This window comes from Molothrus ater, chromosome 19 (genome assembly GCF_012460135.2).
Source record: "Molothrus ater isolate BHLD 08-10-18 breed brown headed cowbird chromosome 19, BPBGC_Mater_1.1, whole genome shotgun sequence".
Taxonomy (NCBI): domain Eukaryota; kingdom Metazoa; phylum Chordata; class Aves; order Passeriformes; family Icteridae; genus Molothrus; species Molothrus ater.
Genome location: NC_050496.2, coordinates 8,756,423 through 8,783,488, shown reverse-complemented (window position 1 = coordinate 8,783,488; position 27,066 = coordinate 8,756,423). Strand labels below are relative to the sequence as shown.

At 39.0% G+C, this 27,066-nt stretch overlaps 1 protein-coding gene across 6 annotated transcripts; it reads right to left on the bottom strand.

Moving 5' to 3' along the window:
* Positions 1-543: 543 nt before the first annotated feature.
* Positions 544-27,066, bottom strand: RHOT1 (ras homolog family member T1). Of its 6 annotated transcripts, XM_036394508.1 has the most exons (21): positions 26,916-27,057; positions 23,243-23,301; positions 21,323-21,404; positions 20,375-20,418; positions 19,552-19,605; positions 19,141-19,193; positions 18,488-18,596; positions 17,811-17,912; positions 16,317-16,415; positions 15,780-15,888; positions 15,109-15,229; positions 13,532-13,616; positions 13,027-13,172; positions 12,315-12,415; positions 11,977-12,107; positions 11,546-11,629; positions 10,700-10,819; positions 10,157-10,359; positions 8,673-8,795; positions 3,149-3,292; positions 544-1,700 (listed from the first exon to the last, which is right to left on the bottom strand). In XM_036394508.1, exons 1-21 carry the CDS (start codon positions 26,950-26,952, stop codon positions 1,583-1,585), a joined length of 2,124 nt encoding a protein of 707 aa, XP_036250401.1. In that variant the 5' UTR covers positions 26,953-27,057; the 3' UTR covers positions 544-1,582. The 6 variants fall into 6 exon arrangements, with proteins under 6 accessions (XP_036250401.1, XP_036250398.1, XP_036250400.1 ...); XM_036394505.2 differs by lacking the exon at positions 3,149-3,292 and having other exon boundaries at positions 26,916-27,065; XM_054516864.1 differs by lacking the exon at positions 544-1,700 and having other exon boundaries at positions 2,083-3,292; positions 26,916-27,066.

Sequence of the window (27,066 nt, the reverse complement as noted above, 5' to 3'; positions counted from 1 at the left end):
TTCCCGCTCCCTCCGGGCCGGGCTGACGGGGCCGTTTCCCGCTCCCGCCGGTCCCAGCTCAGCGCGGCCCCGTGAGCTCGGCGGCAGCGCCCCCTGGCGGCCGGTCCCGGGCGGGCTGGGGTCCCTCGGGGGGATTCCCTCGGGAGCATCCCGGGACTCCCCACAGCTCCCCGGGAACGCCGCACTGCTGGAGCCTCTTTAATCAACACGAAAATATGAACCAATTCACTGCCCACAGCTTCCTACACACCACTGAACTACTTGGTCTTTTCTCCCAGTCTTTGTCCTTGACAGTAAATTCGAAGTTCATAGTTGACTATTTGCATTTCAGCTTCTAAGTATCACAGAAGGCACTTTGGTCTTCTGATATAAATCAGAACTAAACTTCTACTGGAGGCATGATAAAAACTGCACTGCTGAGATATGTAACCTCCAACAAGTGAGGGCACCAGCAGCATCCATTTATGTAAAGGACAAAGTTTTGGTAAACTCCACCTTTCAGGGCACAGGAAGCTAAAGACAAAGAAGAAAAAGACAAACAGACACAGTACACAGTTATTTTATTGAAATACTTGAAAAGGCCAGCAATGGAAAAATAGGTTTGTCATGAGGAATTTAATGTTTGGTTTACTTGATCGTTAAAAAAGCTGTGTCTATAGATAATTCTAGACCATTACAGAATGCACTGTGATCCATGCAACTAATATACTACAGTAGAATAGGCACTGTGTACTATTGTAGTTTTCTCTTATACACAGCTTTCAATGAGTATGACTGACAGATGTGAGAAATTAAACTGCAACACTTTCCAAATTATAACCGTTTAGAACATACAAAATTTGCTTGTCTGATTCATGAGGGTTATAAAACACAACGTAGTGAAAAATGAAAACCACGGGTTACACACAGTGTATGAAGTTGGTCTGGCAGTTTTCAAAGTTTTACCTTTTTCCTCTTAAAAGAGACCAGACTCTAAATATGTCACTGGTCATGTAAAATACAAAATCATAGGCCAGGACAGCAAAGGTGACTCTTTCCTGAAATACATGATTAGAGGGGCAAATTTGTTCATCAGTTAAAAATATGAACAAAAATCACAAATTCTGCCTGCTATAGCTTATAGTCCAAAAAGATGAAGTCACTTCAGATGAATGTGAAATAAATAAGCAATCCTTGAGGAAGTATGATCCTTGAGTTGAGTCTACTCTACTGAAAATGAATTTCACCTATACACTAGAATGTCACCATGGTGAACATCTAAGAACAGTATTTTGAATAGGTTTTTGGGAAGCAATGTCTTACTTGCTTTAATATGTACAGGTTATTTACAACGAATTCCCTTTTGGCCTTACAAGTTAAGCCATTTTAGCTGGCTGTTAAGATGCAATTCCTTTTTTCCACACATTATGCAATACTGTAATTGGAGCTATAATTTAAAATAATCTTAAGCATGAATTACAAATATTAATAAAGTAACTCTGCATATATAAATATTTCTAGCAGAATTTAAAGCATTCAGAATGTACATAAAAGTGGTTTTTTATTTATTTATTTGGTAGGGCCAGATGTGCTTCTTCTCAGATCATCGCTGCTTTAGTAGTGCTTTGTACATGGCAAAACCCAAAACTGCAAACACAGTAGCACCAAAACTTGCTCGGAGCCAGAACGTTGAGCTCTTGAGGTCCGCTTGTGTCACATGCCTGAAATTTAACACACATACAGAACCAGGTTAATTCCATGACAGGAACTCCAGACAGCTTGTGCTAAACTACTCTGCTTTTGGAAATTCATCACTACACTTGTCACAGGCAAACAGCTCACAATTCAGCCTTACAAGCACTTTACACTTATTTTGCTTTTCTTTAAGCTCAGGATTTGATCTGCAGCCCTGAGCACATCCAATCTCCCTGAAGTCAGAGCGCTCACACGGCTGAGGAGAAATGCAGGAGCAGATCATTACTCATGGATGTGGGGAGGGCAGGGTGTCTCCTTTGAGAGTACCAGCAAGCATTCAGGAAAGGAAAGCAAAAATAGCTACAAATAATTAGTAACTCATAGTGAGAACAACTCTGTCCAGCAAAATCCTTTTTTCTTTCTTTCTTTTCTAAATGTTGAGTTTAATATTTCTGCTTTTCCATTAAAAACTTCCAGTCTTGTTGATTATCTACTTATTCTACCCCCAAAAAAGTTTACTGACAAGTAGCAAGTAATATCTTTCCAAAAGCTAGAATCAAACCATTTTAAAATCCCTTTCTTCCCAGTAGTCACAAGAACAGCAACAGTCATCCAACACCAAGCTGAAAGCTAAGAGAGAGTGCGAGTGAAACAAGCAGTGACGATGGCACCAACAGAAAAAGACAGTATGGAGTGACTGTATGACAGAAAAATCCACATCTCACATGACAGTGGAGACAGGCAATGACCCAACTCTCCCAAATATTGCAAGAAGTCTGTGAACATGCTCAGTTAAGCAAGGCTGGCCACCCTTAACAGCAGTCTGAAGTATGACAGCTTACCAGAAAGCAGGAGCTACCATTTAAAACAAGTTATCATAAATGCCATAATTCAAAGCACAGGAAGTTCCTAAACAATAGTAAAGTTGATTTTTTTTGTTTGTTTGCTTTAGAGATAGAACAGAACTTCACTAGCCTACATGTTTTAGCCTGTGTTAATCGCCATGGGTTACTCAGTGAAGCTGCAGGAGGGTTAAGGAAAGGAGCACAGAGATCCTAAGCACACACAGGAGTTCATAGAGTGAGAACTGCAGGGCTGTAGCTCACAAGCTGTTTAACAGAGCAGGAATTGCTACTTGCTATCAAAACACAAAAAACCAGTTTTGGATATGCTTTAGTAGACTTCTGCAGGAGCCAGTAACAGCCAGATAGTTAATCAGAGTTCTGCCACACCACATGCTGAAGAACAGGCTCTTTGATGCACACACAGTTGCTCTTTAGTCTAAAAAATCCTGATCTTATTTAAGAATGCCTTGCTGGGTTATAGAACAGACCAAATCCAAGAATTCCTGCAAGCATTAGTTTTTCTACAGCTAGTTTTGACAAAGTCTCTGCAAACTGGATGTCAGGTGGCTTGCTGAGGGGAAGAAAGGGAAAAGGCAATGGCAAGGTCACCTGGGTTTGGCTGTTGTTACCTGTCTTCAAGCAAACGTGGACCAAGAGATGACTCCATGAAGATGGAATCTTCTACAGAGTGGACGGCGTGCACCTGCTGCATAATCCTGCTCTCCTCGTCTGCTAACAGCATGGCCCCCACCTCAGCTAGGTAGGCTCTTAACCTTTTCACACACATGCACAGTGCAGTTCATTGCATGGCTCAACAACAGCAACCCTCTCAAACCAGAAAGCCCAGAGAATTTCTGATTTATAGCCACCTAGCCCCTGATTCTTGTGCAGTTGTTAAAAACTTAGTCTTGAGCAAAACCAGAAACAAATCAAGTTTGTGCTTTTAATAAGCAAAGTAAAATGTATGATTTCATGTAGCTAAATGCCATTGCTTTAAGGACAAAGAAACCTGTTTATGAAACTGGATTTCTCTTCCCACTCCATCTCCACAGCCTCAACTTCCACGTGTCACACAGGACACTGCAATACCTCTGCACCATACACACATCAGCCATAAAAATGAGATCCCACTACTGCTGAGAACTCAAAGACTGTATTTTATCACTCCAGTGGTAGTTTGGGGTCATTTCTTAGTAAAAGGCTGTGAAATCCTTTTCTTCAGACAGGTAATTATAAAACTAATCTGTGTATGTAACATGAATCACTTGTAGCTAACATGATTTTACTAGATTACATGACAAGCTCTGTTGGATAGTACACAGTGCCTGTCCTACTGCTGGATGAGTATTTGTGTAACTAACAAGTCTCCAGTTTAATTTGGTTAATTCAAATGCCCAACTATTTGTACAATTTAAAACCCCATCCCTTTAAATATGCAAATCAATGTTTAAATTGCAAATTAGTGCTTTATGAGGCAATGCAAAAGCATTATCTCTCACATCTACATTTTCTGATTCCTATCTATAATTTGCCTTGTTTTGCACATGCCCATATTTAATAATATGCAAGAAACTTGCTGAGCATGCTTCATCCTTCTAAAAACAATTAATATGTTCTCAGCCATGATAAAATCCTCTTGTAATGTCTAAAGGGAGACTAAATTGGCTTTGATCCCTTTTCTAAGCCTAACAATAGCAGATTCTTTCATTTAAATAAGGAACTAATTCGAGACAGGGACTCGTCTTACAACCTCAAGGCAATCTACTCTGAATGTCTCAGCCTGAAAATCCAAATTTCAAAATGCTTACTGAAATTCAGAACATTATGGATGTCTAACTGCTTTACAACTTCATAAACATCCAATTTTTCTTCTTTCAATGTTCCTTATGCTGTCATAAAATCCATTTTTACAACTTTAATCTCTAATATTGTTTTAGCTGCCATTAAAGGAACAAAAAAAAATCTGAGATAATAAAAAAGGATCAATATTTGTTTCTAGTGTGGGTTCTTTGACATGAAGGTGGCTACAATGCACAAAACCCACTCTCAATACATACTGAAAAATTCTACCTTTTCAAAAAATAACGTTCAAACTTAACTTCAGTCTAGTTGTGCTTATGATACTAATTTTCATCAGTGGTGGAAATTACTACTGCCTTGTTAGTAAGAGAGTAACCCTGAATTAGAAAAAATATTCTCTCCAAGGGTAACACATCTAAATAGATGTGCACTTTTACACAGAGTAGTAGTGAGGACTCCATAAATGAAGCTGCATTTGAAACTCTTGCTTATTAAGAAGAATGATGTTTCAAACTTTCCAAACAGGCTGCTGTGTGTAATTAACCATACAATTAGTTCCACAAATATATGAAAGTCTAGAAATTTTGCCTTTGGCACAAAATTCGGATTTTAATGCGCATTTTGGAAAGAAAAAGGCATATTTTTATTGAACCTACTCTTAACAGTGAGTCAAGTACCTTGCCACTCGTTGACGAAGATCTCTGAAATCTGGACAGGTTTTTTTTCAAGAGACTTTAACAACTCACAGGAAGTTTGTCACATGCACTTGCTAAGAAGTTAACTGAGCATGCCTGCCACGGTACACACAGAAAACTGCTGAGTTACACACTGATGCTGACACTTTGCCCAAGGTCAGCAGCAGAATAATTCCCAGGTTTGGGAAGGTTTATCTTAAATACAGGACTTCAAAAACATTCCTATAGCAACTTCCAAAGCATTTTAAAAGCACAGTGCTGAGGCCAACAGGCTGCTCACAGCAGAACTCAAAGCAAGATCATGCAGCAGCCTGCTCTGACAAAGGCTCTTAGCATTAAATATAAGCAACTGAATTCCAAAAGCATCACATAACCTGCACGAGCTGCTGCAGCTTCCCTTCAGGCACATATTTTCCTAGGTTGCAAACTAAGTCCAGCAGTTAGAATTTTCCCCCATGCATTAGTAATCTAAAATGTGAAAAGCTCCAAATGCATCTTATTATCCACAAAACCTAAAAATGGATGTGGAATGCCAATTCATTACACTCTGTTTAGAAAGAAATCAAGGGACACAGCTTTGGAAATTTCTATGTGGTCTGGGGCATCAAACAGTTTAGAGAAGAAGGAAAATAAATTAGCAATTTCTAATGCCCTAATGTGATTTTGGGGATGTCACTTAGCAATGTCCTAATTTGGGGGACACCTAAGTGTAGAGACAGATTTCTGCAATTAGATTTAAAGGCAATATGCAAGTTTTGAAAAAAAAACTGTGTACACTGCACATAGTGAAAGGCAAATTCTGGGTTATACTCTTAAAACTTCACCATTATTACAGGAAAACACAATAATAATTTATTGTCTTAACTTTAATTTCACAGAAGGAAGGTTGTCACAGAAACCAAAACCTTACTATTAATTCCTGAAACAACCAGGTTTCATATGGAAGTAGAATTTCACTTCATTCCATGGTGTTTTAAAAAATTTAAAGAAAAACATCCTCCAAGAAGTCTCCTTGATGAACACAATTCTCATGCATTAGGATCATCTTATTTTGAAATGAACTTAGCTGACAGAAAAATGCCACTACTGTACAAGCAAAAGGCAACATGGATGATTTGAAACCAAGGGAAAAAAAAAGCCAAAAATCCAAGCTCATCATTAAAGAAAGGGTTAGAATGACTGCTTTTGGTAAAACAATGTAGTAAAAAGAGATTAGGTGCCAGCCAGCCAAATTCAAGTGAACACCTAAAGGAAAAAACAAATTACAACTATAAAAATATTACAGGATATTAGCAAGTCTCATACATGCATGTCCAGTGCTTTGAATGCTGTGCCTCCTTCCTCAAGGAACCAATAAATTGTGACCCTGGGCAGTTCAAACCAACACAGCAACCTCCAGGCTGAAGCTGCCTTTGTGACAGCCTGCAAGCCTCAGGGGAACTCCTGAAATTTGTTCACAGAAAGAAACTGAGGGGGGCATGAGCAGGTTTCTCAGTTGCACAGAGGCAATGTTCTTCCTTTAATTACTACAGTGGGAATATTCAAATGTGGTTTTTGTTGTGCCTTGGTAACAGTGTGTAGGGGGTACTTAGCAACAAAGGGCACAGGAAGGGGTCCCATGTGAAAAATTTCAGTTTACCTGAAAAGCTTCCACAGCCTAAGGGAATAGAAGGGGATCAGGAGGATTAAGTACTCACTAGAAACCTCCTTCCCCCATCAGTTATCTAACTTTTGCCCAACTAGCTGACTTAATGGTAAGCACTTGTGAAAGCAGAGTAAGAAAATTTATAGAAACTAACTGAATCAGAAAGTCCTTCTTGATCCAAATGCTTTCTCTAATTGCACATCATTGGATGTATGATTTTTATAAGACAAGAAATCCATCTCTACTCTCATATGCCTACAACTGGGAGCTATTTCCTCCTGTTTAGAGGTATCCCAGTTCTACCACATGTGCTGTTATGCAGCAGTTCATGTGTTGAATGGTAAATAACCTCAGCAAGGTGTTTGGTTAGGGACTTGGTGAGATGAAGTGAGCGTGCTGGAAACCTGCAACAAACTCTAGTGACTGAGAGAGCAAGGGCATTCTAGCAAATAATTCTTTCAGGAGGGAAGTGTCTGTGAGGAATTCTCCTCACCTTGAATTACAGACTTTTTAGGCAGTGGTGGATTCCTATGTTTGTTACAGACTCTCTAGTGATAAGGTGTGGAATGACAGCATCTCAAACCTCAATAAAATATTTCAGTACCCTGAGACCCTGACAGCACTTCAGAGGAATGAAGTTCAATGTCTAATGCAAGACTCAAAAACCCCCATAAAACAGAGAAACAAATCGCAACAGCAAATGGAGCAACCCACACCATTCCAAAAAATGAAGATGTGTTAGAGGAAATTTCAGCCTCAATAATGAAGAGCTGGGATTTTCTAGTAGTGACTGCTCAATGAAGTTTTAGAGTGACAGTATGCAAAGAGATTGCTGTTTCAAGGTATTTCTGTCTATGGGATGAGTGCTGTAGAAGAGATGCAGCATGAAGAGCCTCACTCATTCAGTCTTTTCCTAAGCTAATGAGTTTTTCACCCTTCCCTGAATTCTCACTCTGTGGTTAACGCTTGTATCTTGGATTAAAGTGGTATTTGACAAGAAAAATGCTCAATCCTGTAGGTGGGTGTATTAGCAGATCTCCTACAAGTGTGTCATTTGCATTAATCTTACTTGGAGCAGCTACATCTGAAGCCTGTATGAAGTAGGAACATCCATGGAGCAGCAGCATGTCAGGATACCTGAACCATGGCCTTCAAATAAACACATTTCCCATCTAAGCCTCCAAGAAGGCCATGGAGGGTGGAACCATTGCACTGCAACAGTTGTTTGGTTTGAACTCCCATTTGCTGGGGTGTGATGACAAGTGCTGAGGTGTTAGTAAATCCTGTGTGTCCAAAACTGCCTGCAGGACAAGTTATAGCACTGTTTTCAATGCTGAAAACCAGTTATCTCTCTTTACCAATTGTTTTTCCAAAAGTATCTGGAAATGCAAATGTTTAAGCACTTACCACTTACATTTGCATTTCATTCAGAGGGGAATTGGACGTTTAAAGATCTGGATTATTTTTAAGACAAAATGCCCACTCTTTGTGTAAACCAAGCATAACACACACACACAGAGAAATTCTATGAACTCCCAAATATCAAATTAGCAATTATAAACATGTCATATATTACATGATGCTGCTGTAGTCAAGCTGTGCCTTTATGAAAATATCTGTGTAACTGGGATCTAAAAGGCACTACCTCTAATCAATACTAAACAAACCTGTAATGTCTCAAGTGAGAAACATTACACAGATTTGCAGACACTACTTAATGACTATTAGCAGTTCCCTAAAAACACAGTCCTAATTCCTGCACGTTATTTCTGCAATCACAAAGAGCCTGAATCAACAACCAATCAGCAATGTTTCACAAAAATGCCTAAACTAAGCTCAAAAGAACCTCCAAGTTAAACCAAGTTTGATAATTCTATAACAATTATTAAAGTATTGGCCTATTTAGTGGATATGGAGTGAAAAATCTGCAGTATATAAGGTTACCAATTGGTATTCCAAAGACACCCTTTATTTTAAAAGCACACCTGGTACCTAGTAAATAAAGTTAAGGACCTGTTAAGAACTGCAGTGAAGAGTTTGTTCTTTACAGATTGCAGCAAGTCTGAGTTGAGGAAGTTCTGACAGATGCAAAATGTACACCTGTTGCAGGCGCACATACAGCGTAACCGGGCATGGCTGCGAAAACACACAGAAGGACAGGAGTTGAAATCTTGCTCATCAAATCAGGTGCACATTAGGACTGTGCCACAACCAAGAGAGAGATTTAGGAATAAAAGGTACATTTGAATGAGTAGGGAGAGGAGGAAAAAAAAATACACTGGGAAAGAAAGGGTACAACTACAGCTGTGCAGAATTTAAAGGTTAGAGGTTGTACTGTCTTGGACATTTGGCATCACCACCATATACAGATCTTAACAGCAAAGCACAGACATGAATGAAAATGTCTGATGAATTTATACAAGTTCCCATAAAAGGGAAGCATTTAAAGGCTTCTGAGTATGTCTGCACAGCAATAGATAACACCCCTTTTTCAAAGGAAAGGAAGCCACATTTTCTACCACTTTGAATGCACTCTTTACCGGGTGAGCATTGCCTCTGTTTTTCCCACCCTACCAAACACACATGCTTGAAAACTAAGGGAGAAGCAGGAATATTGATATGACAGACATTTGGTCAGTGCTACACTTTGGTGGTTTCCCAGTATTCCAGTGCTACAAAATGAACACAAGAGTAAAAAAAAAAAAACAAACCCAAAACCAAAACTAAAGCTTTACAGATATAATTCAGTAAATTCAGTTTCAAATAATTTAAAATACCCTATTATTTTGGGTGAAAGTGACATTAGTTCTATTTATTTTAAAGCAAATGTCAGCTGTCATACTAGACTCCATCTGCTGTAATATTTATGTAGTTCATCACCATATTAAAAGCTTCACCCACCAAAAAAAGATGCAAAGTGAGTTTAGCAACAGTGAGATGTGTAATGAAGAAGAATCTGAGCTTAAGTATCTTGTACCTGAAGTCCAAAGACATTTATACAAAAATTCTATTAAAATTGTAATATTTATTAGATGAATGACCTGTAGCACATAGTAATAAACACCCTGAAAACAAAAAGTATTTTAAGCAGTGGACTGGAGGAACTGTTTGCACTAAGAGGCCACTGCAATCAGCTGTCGAGCTACCAACAAGGATTACAGTACAACTTGCTCTCAAAAATACCAAGATATGAAAACTTATATACTTTTTGTATTCCCAATATGGACCAAACAGAAGCCTGTTTGTTGGAATTTGCATCATGAGCTGCATGAACTAGGGTATTCTTCAACTTGGCAACAATATCTGAGACTGATTTCTGTGTTGGATCTATGCCTAGCTCCTCAATTTGAAATGGTTTAGAGATCCTACTGAGGCCAGTCGTGTCTCTCTGTTGCTAAAGCTCGGTGAGGCAGTTCCATCCTGTGGCTAACGATGGCATGCAGTGAGTGCTGCTGTGTGACCATGCACATGGAAAACAGAACAGCTCCAGTACTTACGGATACATTGCCATAGTTGTCAGTTTTACAAAGATATCCTTACTCGGCACATCAGCAGTATTACAAGTAAAGGCTTGGGGTGGAGGCATTTTGTGTTTTCTGCAGAATTCAGCAGGAGAAATACTATATTCCTGTCTAACTTCATGCAAGTCGGACTTGGCAGCTACCACTAAACATGGTATTCTGCTGTCCATGAAGTGCTGCTGCAAATTTAAAGAAAAAGAAGTGAAAGAAACAGTATATGAAAAATTCAACCTGGAACAGGCTGTATTACACTGGTTGCAGCAGCATTAAGATATATTCATGCCACTGAAGCCAGGCATTTCTAGAAGCAGAGTAGTTTACATAGAAAAGCAGATGTTTGCTTTGTATGAGTAACAGAAGTGCACTGCTGCCAAGGCATCCTGATAAATAACCAGCATTTGGAAATAAAATGTCTTTTAAGCACTAGAACCAGTGTTTAGGTCAGGTAACTGATACTGAATATGTAGTCAAAGAGAAGAAAAACAAATGTAGAGGTTTGTAAATATAAACTCTACAAACCTTAAAAATCCTGGCACAGTACTCAAAGGATTTTGGATTACTGACATCATATACCAGGCAGACAGCATCGCATATGGTCTCAGCATCAGTTAAAAAGTCTGAGTCACTGACATCGTGTAGCTGGAAAAAAAGATGGTTGCACAGGGAGGAAAGCTTGTTATTATGCAGTAAAAGGAATTTTGAAACTTGTCTCATAATTTTTATTGTTTTTATGTATCCTTCAAACTAATGGACTAATAGGCAGAATCAATGAAAAAGAACAGGAGGAATTTACCATACAGCCAGCATATGTGAGCTGTTAACATCACACCTGCAGGCAATCACCACCTCAACATAAAAAGTGATATTTACTTTAAAACAAAGATTTTAAAGTACAGAAATGGGCATTCATCCTACAGAGGAAAACCACAGAGCAGGACTAGATCTCAGAAAACAAAGAAAGAGATCATATTATCATAAAGGAGAACTACAATGGAACAAGCCTTAAAGAACTGATTTCTCCCACTGAATACTAATTTTAGCCATTCTAATCACTCTGTGTGACAGATACTGAATAGGTAGACTGACTTCTGATCATTTATCACACGTTATAATTTGATACCCTGCAGTGTAACCATAAATGGACTAGGTTTTGTACAACTCATGTCAACGTTTCAAAAATAACAGGTCTGACCAGGTTCGGCTAAATTATCAACAAAAAAACCCAGAAGTTACTTGGGACAGAAAATATTTGGGAGGAATCCACATTAAGGAGAATTAAAACTAGTTTGTTGTAGAAGGCTCTGAATAATTTACAGAACTTTAACATTAACCAGTCTTAGGCAAACAAGAATGAGGCAGCCTTACCAGCAAGTATTTTTCTTGTCCATATACATAGACTGTATTAATGGCATAGTAAGATTTGTGTTCTGCACGTATTTGCCTCTGTCTCTGAAAAAGCAGAATTTCATGTTAGACCACAGCAACTTTTCCCTTTAAGTTAGATTTGAACAGCTGGTTTACTCCATTTAATGAATTAAAATTATAGTTATCTTTGGGGTTTTTGCAAGGAAATGCACAGCTATAATCTATGATGTACAAGTCATTATTGCATGCAATAGCCACTGCCAAAATAGAACAAAACCAAAAAAACCCAAACTCCTCCAAGTAATTCTGCATCTCCTTGAAGAACTCAGCAAACTGAGTAATAACCATTCAAGCTCTAAGATCAATCACTTCTGCTGTCTAATCTTAACTCAAGAGCATATATAGGTGAATAGAGGCAGTATGTTTCTTACTATTAGATTTCTTCCAAGAAGAGCTTGAAGAACTCCACTTTTCCCACAGCCTTTCATTCCAACAACGTTGCATCGGAAGACATTTCGCTGAGTCTGTTTTTTCTGGAGGTCTATCTTTTTATCTCTTGTCACTTTTGGAAAAACACAAATATTTTTCACAAGATATAAATGCATGTGAAGACATGAAAATGCACACAAAACAATCTTCCAAGAATATTAAAGGTTTCACTTGAGCAGAAAGTAAAAGAGAGTAAATGAAAATAGATGAACCATCAAACAATTTACTCTCTAGTATATTTCTAAATTTAAATTTCTGTCTTGTATCAAATTTTTATTACCTGTAATTGCTGATGCTTGAGATTCTTGCTCTGCAAGTATGGAGTACCCTAAATAACCCAGGTACTCCAGGCAACGCTGCACATCCAGGTATGTGGTTAGTCTGGCAGAGGGGACAAAAAGAATTTTCAATTGTCACCATCTGGGGTACCAATTCTTCACAGTACTGAAACAATCCTTGTCTCCTATCTCCAGACTGACATGACAGAAACATTCCTGGCACTATGCAGTACTGAAGGACAAAAGTCTCTGAGAGTAAGGGGTGATAATCAGTCTTACTGGTCACCAGAACTCTACAAAGGCAGTACTTGCAGAGGCCTGTCAACCCACACTGTATTTTCTTATCTCCCCAAACAACATTTTCCTCATTTTCTGTATTTAAAATTGGGAAAAAAAAAACTTATTATTGAGCACTATTTTTCAAATCATCTCTAAGGGGCAGAACAACAGCAGTAACATTTCAACAGGGATCATAGGGATTTCCACATTTTGAAGAGACACTTCTTCATTGTTAGCAGTAAATACTGGCCAAACCCTGAACAGGTTATAACAACAGTCTGAAGATCAGGCCACTGGATGGATACAAAAACTTGACTGTTTGGATCAATTTTCAACTATAGAACTTCTACTCTTTCCAATAGTTTTTAAGAGGAATCCACAAACACATGATCATACCCAAAGTTCTCAACTAAAAATCTCCTGTACCACACTTACGTCCACTGCGAGAGAAACCCTTGGTACGTGATCCATCCTCTTTCATTTGTACAAACTGTGTTGTTCACATCAGGTCCCCATGGCATGTAAGGGAAGACTTTGAACAAGTCTTTCAATTCATCAGGAGATAAAGCACAATCTCTATCCTGAAACAAAATACAGTATCAGACATAATTTAATTAGTGCCTATTCTAAACTGGTATTTTCTTGCTGTACACTTGCAAGATTCAAGAAACCAAGCTTATTTCTTTTTAATCATGGTTCTTTCCTTGTTTTTTAATAAGATTAAATGTATAAGCTAATTAAAAACAATTTGGTACTACTGCTATAACTGCCAACTCTCCTTGTAGACAATCGTAAGCTGCAGGTTAGTTCTGACTCTATAGGTTAACCTGAATAAAATAACATCATGATAAAAACACATTTTTGTTAGCAAAACTCCTGACAAACCCAGGCTTGTAAACATAAAGACACATACACACACACACTCAAATTAAATGCTTACCAAATCATGTTTATCAAAAATACTTTGAAGAAACAAGTATGCATGATGATTTAGTTCTGTTGTGCAGTCAGGGGGAATTTTTAGGCTGTTCATAGAAAACAAAAACAGATACAAGAAGCATTAATTGTTTATGAAATACAGAATATTAAAACTCAAAATATATACTTTATGAATTTTAACATTTAGTATCTGACTTGGCACTTAACTTTAATAATTTATCTTCACATAGATTAAAGCACATACTTTTTATTAGGAATTCTAAAATGATGAGTGAATGCCTTTATATATAGCTCTTTATATATGCCTTTATATATAGCTCTACAGTAATCACATTTTTGTTGGTTTGCTTTATTTTTGTACTTCGGGGTTTGGGTTTTTTAAAAAAAAAATGATGCAATTACATTTTTAATAGAAGCCACAGAATTGATCAATCTATTTTTAATTTGAGGATTTTAAATAGGTCTGAAATGCTATGAAAATATTGACAAGTCTTTTAGAATTTAATAATAATACAATTTATCACATACAATAATCAACTGCTCAAATTTATGTTCCAGTTTTGTACTAAGAATGTCTTCTGCTGGAGGGGAGGGGAGGGGAGGGGAGGGGAGGGGAGGGGAGGGGAGGGGAGGGGAGGGGAGGGGAGGGGAGGGGAGGGGAGGGGAGGGGAGGGGAGGGGAGGGGAGGGGAGGGGAGGGGAGGGGAGGGGAGGGGAGGGGAGGGGAGAGGAGAGGAGAGGAGAGGAGAGGAGAGGAGAGGAGAGGAGAGGAGAGGAGAGGAGAGGAGAGGAGAGGAGAGGAGAGGAGAGGAGAGGAGAGGAGAGGAGAGGAGAGGAGAGGAGAGGAGAGGAGAGGAGAGGAGAGGAGAGGAGAGGAGAGGAGAGGAGAGGAGAGGAGAGGAGAGGAGAGGAGAGGAGAGGAGAGGAGAGGAGAGGAGAGGAGAGGAGAGGAGAGGAGAGGAGAGGAGAGGAGAGGAGAGGAGAGGAGAGGAGAGGAGAGGAGAGGAGAGGAGAGGAGAGGAGAGGAGAGGAGAGGAGAGGAGAGGAGAGGAGAGGAGAGGAGAGGAGAGGAGAGGAGAGGAGAGGAGAGGAGAGGAGAGGAGAGGAGAGGAGAGGAGAGGAGAGGAGAGGAGAGGAGAGGAGAGGAGAGGAGAGGAGAGGAGAGGAGAGGAGAGGAGAGGAGAGGAGAGGAGAGGAGAGGAGAGGAGAGGAGAGGAGAGGAGAGGAGAGGAGAGGAGAGGAGAGGAGAGGAGAGGAGAGGAGAGGAGAGGAGAGGAGAGGAGAGGAGAGGAGAGGAGAGGAGAGGAGAGGAGAGGAGAGGAGAGGAGAGGAGAGGAGAGGAGAGGAGAGGAGAGGAGAGGAGAGGAGAGGAGAGGAGAGGAGAGGAGAGATGATTTGGCACAGGGAGTTCCTCCTTCGTGCTCAGCCACATGGTGGTTTTGGCTGGGTGGCCATTAAGCAAGGGAGGTACTTGATGTAACAATGTGTTAAATAAACACAGTGGCATAACCCTCTCCTCCTGCCAGAGCAGGAGCAGCAGAGCCTGAACTGAAGCTCAGGAGGCTGAAGTGGTACCTACGGAGGGAACAGGTACTCTGGCGTGAGCTCCAAGTCATCGTCGTAGCCAAAGCGACGCAAAACAGTCCAGGTTGTCTCGTGCCTTCCTCGCTGAATGAAAAGTGTGTGTAGAAAAAGAAAACCTAAAAATCAAAAATGGTGAAATCTTAAGGCTCTGAAGTGCTCTACCTGCTACAAGTGTTTTCAATAGAATCAGTATCAGATACTCAAAATACACATTACAATTTTAAACCTCCTGGGTGATAGTACAGCATTATCTACAAGACTGAACATTCAGAAATCATGGTATTTGTAAAAGTATTCTCCAAGGAACCGTTTCCTTCAAACAATCCCTTGGTTTTCTGTTGTTTGCTTTTTCCAGTACCAGCATTTTAGAGCTGTATGAAGATAAACCCAGTATTTTCAACAGCTTAAACCAGAAAGCTTTGGCCTGGAGGAGCCTTGGAGGGCAGTTTGATGAAGACTGCTTTGAGTTTTCTGGTATCAAAATAACTGGATAAGATTTTTGTTTGGCACTTCCCAGGGCTTAAAGAACACCAAGACATCACTGTTTAGCAAGCTCAGCTCTTGCAGTCTGAAAATCAAGACAGAGATCATATTCCAAAAGACCACCTTTTTCACATAAGAGTGATTATCAACTGTATAATCTTTTAAGAATTAAATAAGACTCACCTTTTAATGTCAATCCATTATCTGCAACTCCATCACTTAGGTTTTTCCTGACTACATTCTTTACGTCTTCCAAAGCTTGAGGTGCCAGTGGTGTATTAAAACAAATTCTCTAACACAAAACCCAAAAACAATATGTTAGTACCACTGGCTACTGAGCTGGACAAACAGTATGTCCTGTATGAAATACAGCCTTAAAAATTCTGATAAGCTGGTTAAAGACAACAACACAATCTCTTAGTGGGAATAAAGATATAAAAACTGCATTTTATTTTTAAGTACGTTAATAGATTTTTTAAATTTCGGTCTTGAACTCAAATTTGAACAATGGTTAGAAATAAAAATAATTTCATTTCTGTTTGTACAAATCCATTCTTCTATGCTGCACTTGAGAACCTAGTATTTAGGCCTGATTCCCTTACAGCTCACACTTCTATTATTTATTCAATAACCAATCATTTGTTTTCTAGAATTATATAGCATATATATAGCATTACATAGCACCTTTAAGCATGGTGGAAACATAAGCAAGAGAGGTACCTGAAAGAAGTTGAGCTCTGCATCATTGAGAGTACCATCATTATCTTGATCAGAAATTCTAAAAATGCGAGTCAGTGCTTTAATGCAGGCAGGTTTCATCTAAGGAATAAAAGGAAGTTCAGTATCTTTCTAGGCTTGAATATAGAAAGATTACACTGAATGACACCAGGCAGCTCAATCACATGGAAACACACACTAGTCTTCATTTACAGTTTCAGAACAGAGACATTCATTCACATGTACACAAAAGTAAAAAGCAAGAAGAAATAAAAAATTGATTTAGCAAATTTATATCCATAAATTTAAAACAATTATTCCACATTAAATGTTTTTCTATTCCATTATTAGAAAAATCTCAAGCTCTTCACAAGCTGAAGGTGGCACTACTGTTATTAAAAAAAATAAAACTCAGTTCTCTAAATTCAGTCTTATTGCTATAGAAAACTTTGAGAAACAACTAAATAAATTGTTTTTTTTTTTTCCCCCAAAACATTTTCTGGTGGGGAAAAAAAAATCACCTTAAAGTCCCAGTGCTTTGCAAAACTAAATAGGTCTAGAACTACAGCCAGCTCACTTCAAACATCAAATACTGAAAACCTTCACAGGGCTCATTCATCTAGCAGGCAAAGCATCGAGCATATGGACTATCTCTAGGACAAAAGAACTGCTAGGATACCTTCCAAGTGAGGGACAACACACACTGGCAATGCTCTCCCAACAACTACCGTGATGATGGACTCTTCTCTTCACAGAGGTCACACAGATTGCATAGACATTGGTTTTGGAAAACCAAAAAGATTTCAGCACAACAACTTTATCACAACATTACTAACTCATATAGATGATTCTGATGGAAGAAATCAAAACAGGGTTATTCTCTGATTCTCTACTTAACAAAGTATTTACAGCTGAAGCAACTTTCCTACTTCCCAATACTAAATGGATATAATTGGAGATTCTATTTGTACTTGCTCAGAAAATTTAAAAAAAATAAAATACTCCTTCAAAATATCCTCAGCTAACCACCTGATCCCTAAAAACCACACTCATCACTTGTTTCTCATCCCTTTTGCCAAAGTTTCCCAAGATTCTCAGAAAAAAAAGAATTCTCTTAGATCAGGCCAAGTCTAGAGTGTTTTCCCTGAAATAAATGGAGTTCCTGTGAAATGCACATCTAAAGGAGAACTGAATTGAAGACATAATTTGGGTCACATTACATTTGGCTCAAAGCCATGAGCAAAGCTTCTCATTTTACCCAGCAGTTCACACAAGCAACAAAAAACTGTCCTCACTGCTTTGAAGGAAGAGGAAAGACAGGTCAGGTTCATACATCCCAAAACAGCCTCAGTGGTTCTGGGATGCAATGCCTGACACTTGGGGTGGGGTGCTGGTAACAGAACACACTAAGAGATGCAAAATCCACTGAAAAGGAAACAACAGGAAAGTGATTCACTCCCCCCAAATTATTTGCTCTGAGAATCTATGGATAAATACCTCTTTCTCCTCTGGGCAATAAAGAGGACCTGTAGGATGTAGAACAGCTTTCTGTGCATAATAAAATAGCTCAGATATATTCTTCAAGTTTTTGGCTGAACACTGAAAGAGAAATCCTCACATTGATGAGCTAGTTTCTTGACTATTTGGCGATTTCTTCTGAAATTTAAGTAAGCATCGAATTTTTAAAGACTTAATCCCCTCCTGTCAGTACAGGGCTGGTTTGGAAAAAAGACCAGCCCCTGTACCTGCTCAATTAATTAACAGATGAGGTTTCACAACAATCTATTGTCATACCAAGAACAGAAATCAAAAAGCAGTATCTGCTTTGGAAAAAAAAAAAAAAAAAAAAAAAAAAAAGAGACATATCCACACATTAAATCAATTCTGAATTCTTTGCAGACATCTGTCTGGCTTAATATTAAATAGAAAACCCTTGTTAAAGAGAAGTATGTGAGGAGGCTCTAAATATTAGAATTTGACAGTAACATTTGATTATACAACCATGTAATCTTCCCTAAAGAAAGTTAACATAAAAACTCACTATTACAATTACTCATGTTTGAAATATTTAGTTTGAAAAAAAAAAATCCCTTTTTCTACTATAAAGTTACCATACATGCTAGGCAAGAATGTATTTTCTGTTACTTTCTTTAACTTCAGAAAGTCTTGCATACCTCTACACAAGTTTCTATTTCTGTATATTGATTCATAATGGGAAGGATAGTTTCCATACTGCTGTACTCCACTAGATCAGACTTGTTTCCAACTAATATAAGAGGCAGCCTAAAAACAAAAGAATATTAAGAGCTTTAAAGACAGATGGACAAAAATACGTTTCTTAATTTAGCATTTTATGTCCCACCAGAAAACACTGTAATATTTTCATGATGTAATTAAATGCCACTGGAGGCAATGGGCAAAACTAAATGGCAGCAGTTTAAATAAAGTGTTTTGATATACACTTAGACAGAAATGTACTTCTTGTTGATTCTACAAAACCCACACATTACATACAATGGTAACTAATCCCATTGTTATTACCCAAACCAGCAGCAGCAGAAAAGCTATACAGACCCTAGAGCCAAAGCCAGTTATACCATAGCAAATATAAACACACCTGGTAAAAGCTGCCCATGAAATTCAAAGTAAAGAACATTGCTGGCACATGTAACAGACCTACATACTTCAGATCTCTTGCTTCTTGGACTTCTTATATAAACTTTAAGTTTAGCATTTGATTGTCTTAAACAATTAACATCCTCAACACTGTTCATTGACACCCATCGATGTGCAGCCTAATTCACACTTCTCATCTTTACTTAAGCACCTGCTATCTTTGTCTGTCCTTTCATTGATGAGAGGAATCCATCGACTCGTTACCTAAAGTGGGATTAAAAACAGACATGAAAAATACATATTCAAATTAAGTGTGACTGAACTGTGCACAAGTTTCACTACAACTGCTACTGCTTCTTTCCCAAAAAGGCACATACTGACCCCACAAAGAAGAAAACAAAGATTGGAGCTGATTAATGAGCAACTTTCTCAGATTAGTGAAATTACTAAAAACTCATATGTGAAAATGGAGCAGAAGCAAACCCACATCTGTTCATTCTCTTAAAAACTGATCTCAAACTCCATCTCAGGCATTTCAAACGTCTAATCCAGATTTCAGCTTGACATCAGTTAACAGTGCACAAGTTACATCTCAATAATGGGATAAAATGTGTTACTGTACCTTATCAATAGAATTCTTGTTGTTAACAGCATAGACTATACAAATCACATTTGCCTGAAATGAAGAGAAAGGAAAGGCATGGAATTCCACTGCTCAGAACCCCTGAGCAACACAGATCATTAAAGACCATACATAACAACATCAGAGTAAACTCACTAGAGAACTCTGTTCCAGGCTTGTTTAAGCTACTTGGAGCCTGATCAACAAGATTAAAACAAAGAACTTATATGGTGAGAAGTGCCAAAAAGCCTTTCTTGCAGTGTGACAGTCACAGCTTGTGCCTGCAGAGACCTGTGCCACCAGGAAATCCAAACTGAAGAGTCATAATGTGCAGCCTCCACTGAAGCACCAAACTAAATGCCAGAAATGGAACACAACACCATGACAGACTGTGCAGAAAATGTGCAAAGGTGCCCAGAAAGAACTGAAAATAGGAATCAGAAGGGATGACAAAGTCACCAAGAAGCCTGTGCTATTCATAAATGCATTAGTACCATGTGACAGAAAGCAGCAAAATGGATCTTTTCAGGATAGAATTATTTATACAAAACTGGCTTGCTGATTAAAGGATATTTAGGTTCTGTCCTTTAACTTGGAAGGACAAAGCTTAAGCTCAATTCACCAACACAGTGCCAGTACCTACTTTCTTTAAGATTTCTTAGAGATACCTTTCCTATAGCACAAGTCACAAAACAAAACAGAAAATGCCAAGCAAGAAAGGTTTTTTCCTTCAATTCAAACTGAAGCTCATCTAATGCAGAGAACTTCAAAGGAAAAGACTTTTTCCAAAACCAGTTTCTAGCAAACACTAAAATACACTTACCTGTGATATTTCATGATAAAGCTGCTCGTCACTTTGCTCTGCTTCTGCATTTGATAGAAGTTACTCGTTAATACTACAATTTTTGCAAACAAAATTAAAAAAACATTTCTGAAACTTAACTCGAGTATTTCAGAATGCTCATGAGGCAGCTTTGTCAAAGCCTTGTTATTTAAACTTCTTTTTATAAAATACTCTAATGAGTGCTCCTTCCAAAACAATAATTAAATTGGTCCATTAATTTGTAAGACAGAAACAGTCACACAATTTTTACAGCTATTTTGAAGAGGAATAATTATATTTGTAGAGAGGTTCTCTTTGGAACAAGTCATAGTTTGCATCCTTCTACATTTCTCAACAGCTTCTTCCGTCTATAATGTAAACTTTTACATCAGAATATGCCAAATGTTGATTTTATTAAAGTGGTGATGATTTTTATAGTGATACCAACCTTTTGTTAACTGAATCTATGAAAAATCCATTCAACAGAAAGAAAAACTCACTCCACATAAATTTAAGATCAAGTCCAACAACAAAAATGATTTCTTTTTCCAGGTGATTAAACACATCAGAGATCTTTCCTCAGCAGTGATGGGAGAGAGAAGACAGGAAGGTACCTGCTAACATGGCCTAACTCTTGGCTTGCACTGTAAATGGCAGAAGGGTTTCTGCAGCTGAGCAACACTTGCACAGATTTATGATGGCACATGAACCTTCACAGTGAATCTATTCATCTATTCAGTAAAAAGATTAAAATACAAGAAGAAAAATACAAAAGAGTAAACTAACCCAAAATCATGAGGTGTCCTAACTTAGAAATTCAGAAAGTTTCTACTTTACTCCAGGCTTCTCCCACCTGTAGCTCTGGTCCCAGACCTGCCTGCCTGTGACAGGGGCTGCTGAGACAAACAATTCCACAGCACATCAGTGAGGGTACTGAGCAGTCCCTACCTGAATAATCCACTATGTGGGTTGGCACTCTTTCAGGAGTGACATCAGCTGGAATGGTGATTTCTTCAGCTCGGGGTGGAACCTGGGGTTGAAAGGAACACCAAGAAAGAACCTTTCAAGATAATCCAGATGGTGAAAAAAGCCATTCACTATAATACAACTGCCATTTGGTCAGCTTTAAACAGTGCAACTGCTATTAGTTGTTCAGGTATTCCAGTACTTTGGGGTTTTATTTGTTTGGTTTTCTTTTCTTAAAAGTACTGAAAGTCACTGCTACCTTCTCATTTTCTACCTGGCTAGTTACTGCACACAGAACTTGCTGCATGCTTTGCAGAAAAGCAGTGCTGTTAAGGACACATTCAATGAATACTTCTATAAAACTCAAGCCCACTCTATCCAACACCTAAACAAGCATGACAGACAAAATACAAATCTCAATTTTTACACAATTGTAACCTGACAACATCCCTGCTTCTGACAGTGCTAAGCATTAAATCCAGAAAATCCTGCAAAGCAAAACATGATGCTAGAAAAAGCTAATTCTGAAAAATGCTGTAAACTCTGATAGCCCTTTTTTCCAAAGAACACTAATCCATATTTGGGAACAATCAACTTAAACCTAATTTTAATGAAAACCTCCTGCATATCTATTTATTGCCTTTCACCTGTTGACACTGAACTCTCATGATACTCTGAGTAAATCAAGGGAAAAAGAAAAGTCAATCACCACAAGAATGTCTCTTTGTAAAGCTTCAGGCTCTGCTCAGATCTCCCTCAAGAGTGATTACTGATAACACCCTACATTAAAGACTATTTCCAAGCCTGAAGTGCCTGTTAGACCCCGTAATGCTGCTCTGATCGGCCTGACTAGCCTGAGGAACTGGGCAGGTCTCTTTCAGCAGCTTCTATAGGATGCAGTATTTTTACAAAAACTTTTCTGTAATTTCAGGAAGATCTCGTGTTATACATAAATTATGTTTTTTCTCTACACACAAATTTAATTGACTATTCTAGGTTATACTGCAGGAAGAAGTGAGAAGTGAACAGGGGACTACAACTCACTAAGTACAATAAGAAACAACTTGCCAAAGGAACTGGATCTCCTTTTTAACTGCAAGGTTAGGAACTAAATTCAAATATGTTAACAAAATTCAGTTATGTTTGCAATCCAATCTTGACTCCTGAACTGTGGTAAGCTACTGATCTGCATTAAACTCCGAGCAGAGTAGATTCAAAGAGCAGCACATGATGTCTATTTTAAGACCTGTGATCAGAAGAAATAAACATTCATGTTTATATGTAAAAAGCTTAACTATTTGCAGCAGCTGTGGTTCTTTTTATGGTACAAAGAAAACTATGTGCTGCTTTTCAAAGGAATAATATGTAGAAGTAGCTTTTTCTGCAGGTTTTACTTCAAGAGTCAATAAAATATTCTTCAAAGACAGAAGTAAAGGCAATGTCTTGCTTAGTCATAAAAAATGGCAAAGTTATACAATGTGACTTCTAATTCCTCATTCTCTATCATTTTGCATTCTAATTGCTCTTTAAATGTGCAACACCCCCCCCAAAATAATGGATGGTCTTGTCTCTTTCAGTACCTTCCCATTTATGTGTCTCTCATATTGAAATATGCTGACAGTTTGGACCAATTACAGCTCCTTCAAAAACCTACCATTCATCACAAATAAAAGAAATTGTTTAATTAACAATGTGAAAAATAAGGAAGGAACTTAGATAAAAGTTAAATTTCATGTCTTCATGCAGAGACAGATTTAAACTAACCTACATCACTCTTCCTGAAGTCATCTTTGCCATTTTAAACATGATTTTGTTTTTAAACATTACTTTAGAGCAGAGTCTATTAACTTAGTATATGACAGGATAAAAATAAAACTTAGAAAACAAATAAAAGTGCTCTACCTCTTCTGGGAATTCCTCACTGACAAGGGACATAATTAGTGATGTCTTCCCAACTCTGGCTGCAAAAGCATTAAAAACAGATATTAGATATTTTGTTTTGTTACACTTAACATTGCACCCCATCTTAAAATGGGAAGATTTTAAAAACATTTTCCAATTCTCCACATTAAAATCTTTTAAGCTATTGTTTAATCATATTAAATATGATCAATCATATTAAATATGGACAACAGCAATTTTCTCTTCATTCTTTTATTGCAAAAACTTGGGCTCCATCTCCCACTTCTGTATTTCCTCCAGCAGGGAAGTGAATTCTGCTCTGCTTTACACAGAAAAACTGACAGGTTTTAACCTTAACACAGAACACTTAAACAAACAAATAATCAAAACAAACTAGAAATGCTTTAATACAACTTCAGAAATACAAAGAATGCAGTCAGAAAAGCATGCAGAAATTAACTGTTTTTACAGAATTCTTGAGATGATAATTGCACTTTAGTCCTAAAATCCCAAGGATGAGAGCTGGACAAGAGGACAGGAACCAAGTCTGCAGTACCTTGACAACTTTAAAAGTGCAAGAGCTTAATCCCTTTGATACAAATGAGCTGTCCCCCACTAAAAGTGAAAAATACCCCAAACCACCAACCCTTCTAAAGTCACAGTTTTCTCAGTCCAAGATGATGGTCTCAACTTCAGTACCCAACACCATTCAGTCAAATAAATTACTTTGTTTACCTGCAAAGTTCAGACTAGTGCTATCACAACTTAGTTGCTTTTTTTGACCAGCTCTAATGTGACCATTTAAAACCAAGAGTTGGTAACTTCTCTCCGGGTTCCACTCTCTCTAAACCTCCTGATCTCTGAATTTTCTGGCCCTCTAGAAGCCCTGTAGGACTATTACTGCTTTGTTTAGTTTTGAGACATTTCTTAAAAACCAAAATATTCATATTCAAATACCCTCTGGGACTATTTCCAACACCTCTCAATTCAAGCAAAACTCATTTCAGCCTGGATGTAGCAGCCCCCCTGCCAGCAGGAATGTGTAACCAGCCAAGGCACTGCTCCCCAGCACGCAGAGCCTGTGTCACTGCTCCTACTGAAACCCACAGAAAATGTCACCAGGGGACAGAAGGTGTGCAGCTGATATCACTGCATTTCTCTGTTTAACTCTATAGAATTCTGAATGTGGAAGATGAAGAGGTGTGATTTGTACCACTGGCTGATTTTGTGCAGGAATTGGTGTTACTGAACTGATGATCCAGTCAGAGTACACTCATCTTATCTAGGCCTATTTTTGGTACAGTAACATGTTCTGACACCCAGAAATAAAACCTTCTCTTTAACTGACCATGATGAAGAGTAGTTGTAAAAGAATTATGAAAAGCAAAGAGAAGCTGTTCTAAGGAGGAAGATTTCTGTTTTCCTTACAGAGAACAGCTGCACACTTTTCCCCAGTGGTACTCCCTGCAGAGCAGCAGTTTCAGGTTTCCCAACAGCAGTGCAGTTGTGCTTCCATCAAAGATACTCAAAGGAGATAAAATCCTAACTTAAACTGCCAGGCATCCTCCTGCATCAACTCCACCTTAATTTTCATCCTGACAGAATCAAAAGAGCTTCAGAAGCTCTCCTACTTCCACAGGGAAAAAAGATGAGTACTTTCCTTATAGGTAAGTAAAGTTACTAATTAGTGAAAATAGTGATGTGTGTTTTGCACCTGACCAAGACAGTTCTAGCTTCAAATAGTGGCAAAACAGGTTTTGCAGATGTAGAAACCCAACTTCTCATGACTGAAAATAGATTATGTATTGCTGGTGAGTAAATGTTCAGTATTTAGAAGCTCTTGATACACTTTCTAGTGTCCTAGGTTTTATGAAAATCCATAGGTTCTGGTGTAGAGATCTGGGTTATTTTGTTCAAATCTAGGTCAACCCTCTGCCTTTTCCAATCTGTTCAGAGTCTTAGAAATAACAGCCTAAACAGTATCAGCTGACTGGGATGAAGGAAAGCAGCACAGCACTTTATGATAATTAATTTGTCCTTTTCCTCACATATAAGTCTTTTACATCATGCTGCATAACATCCTGGACATACTCTGAAAATTACTGGCTATTAAAAATTGATGTTTGCACCCAGCATATGAGGACTAAACCAACTTAAATCTAAACTGTGGACCACTGGGAATGGAAAAGGCTGAGTTTTGGAACAGGCTTACAATAAAGAGTTCTTGGCATATTTCAGATTCTGAACCTGTTCTGCTGTTACCATTAAAAAGTGTTATATGGTCTGGACTAACTTGTGGTTTCAGACTAAAAAATACACATGAGACACATACACAGAGCAGGACTGGCACTGTAACTGACAACTTTTACCAATTTGTAAAACACATTTGTCCCTCCTCCTCACTAGAGTCAAACAGAAGTGTAACATAGCAATGCTCACAATCTCTGATGTGTGCCATGTAGTACACACTGCTGTATTTAAGAAACCTGTGTCTTTAAAATTCCCTTTGGACACACTGTGACCCTTGTTGCCAAACAAAGTACCTGTTACACCTGTGCTGAAACCACTGCACACAGCCAGCCCAAAACACAGCCTTGCCAAAGACAATGAGGTAAATCAGGCATGTATTCTAAAGAGGAATTAAACTGTGTATTCAAAGGCATCAATTCCCAAACACAGTCATGCAAAACTAACCAAATACAATCTTAATGAGTTAGCTCTTTCTGCACAGTGACAGCTCCCTCAAGACTCCTCTCTATAAGTTACAGAGAGCCTTTCTATGCAGTACGGACAGAGCCAACCTGCACTATGAAACAACAGCAAAAACTGCACTATAAATATATATGGGACATTCAGTCCTCAGGAAAGCTTTGTTAGCAGTACCACATTCTTAGTATAACTAGGTAATTTTACTAATCACCCTTGGTAATTACTCTGTATTCTTTCCCCTCGAGGAACTTAAGCTCTCTTTGCAAACTAACAGAACCTCCTCTCTGCTATTTATACCGATGAGAAGCTGAGCCTCTGTGAGCCTTGTCAATTATTTGGGTACCTAAGCGTGAACTTCAGGACACAATTTTAAGAAGACATGAAAGAATCCAGACCCACAGTACCTCTGGCATGCACCTTCGTGTGCGCTGTTTATCCAAGGTCACACAGAAAGTTAAAAGCAAAAAAAGGGATACGGACTCTCTGGCCCTGTCCTGGCCACAAACCCACAACAGCCGACCTAGAACCCCTGGGAGCACATCAGGCCACTGATTTCCAAAGTCAGTAAATGGGAAACGTGCAAGTGTGCTTTTCACATGGGCAAAAAAGGAAAATGAAAAAAAAAAAAAACAAGAAAGAAAGAAATAAAGAAAAATAAAAGCAAATGTTTAAATCGGCCGTGGCCAAACACCAGGCAAGAATTTCACCTCGGTGTCATCTCCAGGGACGTCCAAGCTGCACAATTCCACCAAGGGCCGGCCGTGCTGGTGCCCGAAGCAGGAGCCGCGGGGCTCCAGGCCGAGCTCCGAGCGGTCACGGCGGGCCAGCCCCGACCCCTGCGCGCCCCGCCAGGCCGCCGCTGCCCCGGGCTCCCCGCCCGGGCCGGGCTGAGCCCCGCAGCACCGGGGCGGTGTGACAGCCGGCGGCCCCCATCCTTTCCCGGCCCTCCTGCCTCGGCACTCACGTTCTCCCACCAGCAGGATCCGCACGTCCTTCTTCATGGCCGCGCTCGCTGCCCCCGGCCCGGGGCCGCTCACATCGGGCGGGGCGGCGGCGGCGGCGCCGCTGCGGCCTGGGCTGCCCGGGCTCCCCTCACGGAACGCGGCGGGCGCGCT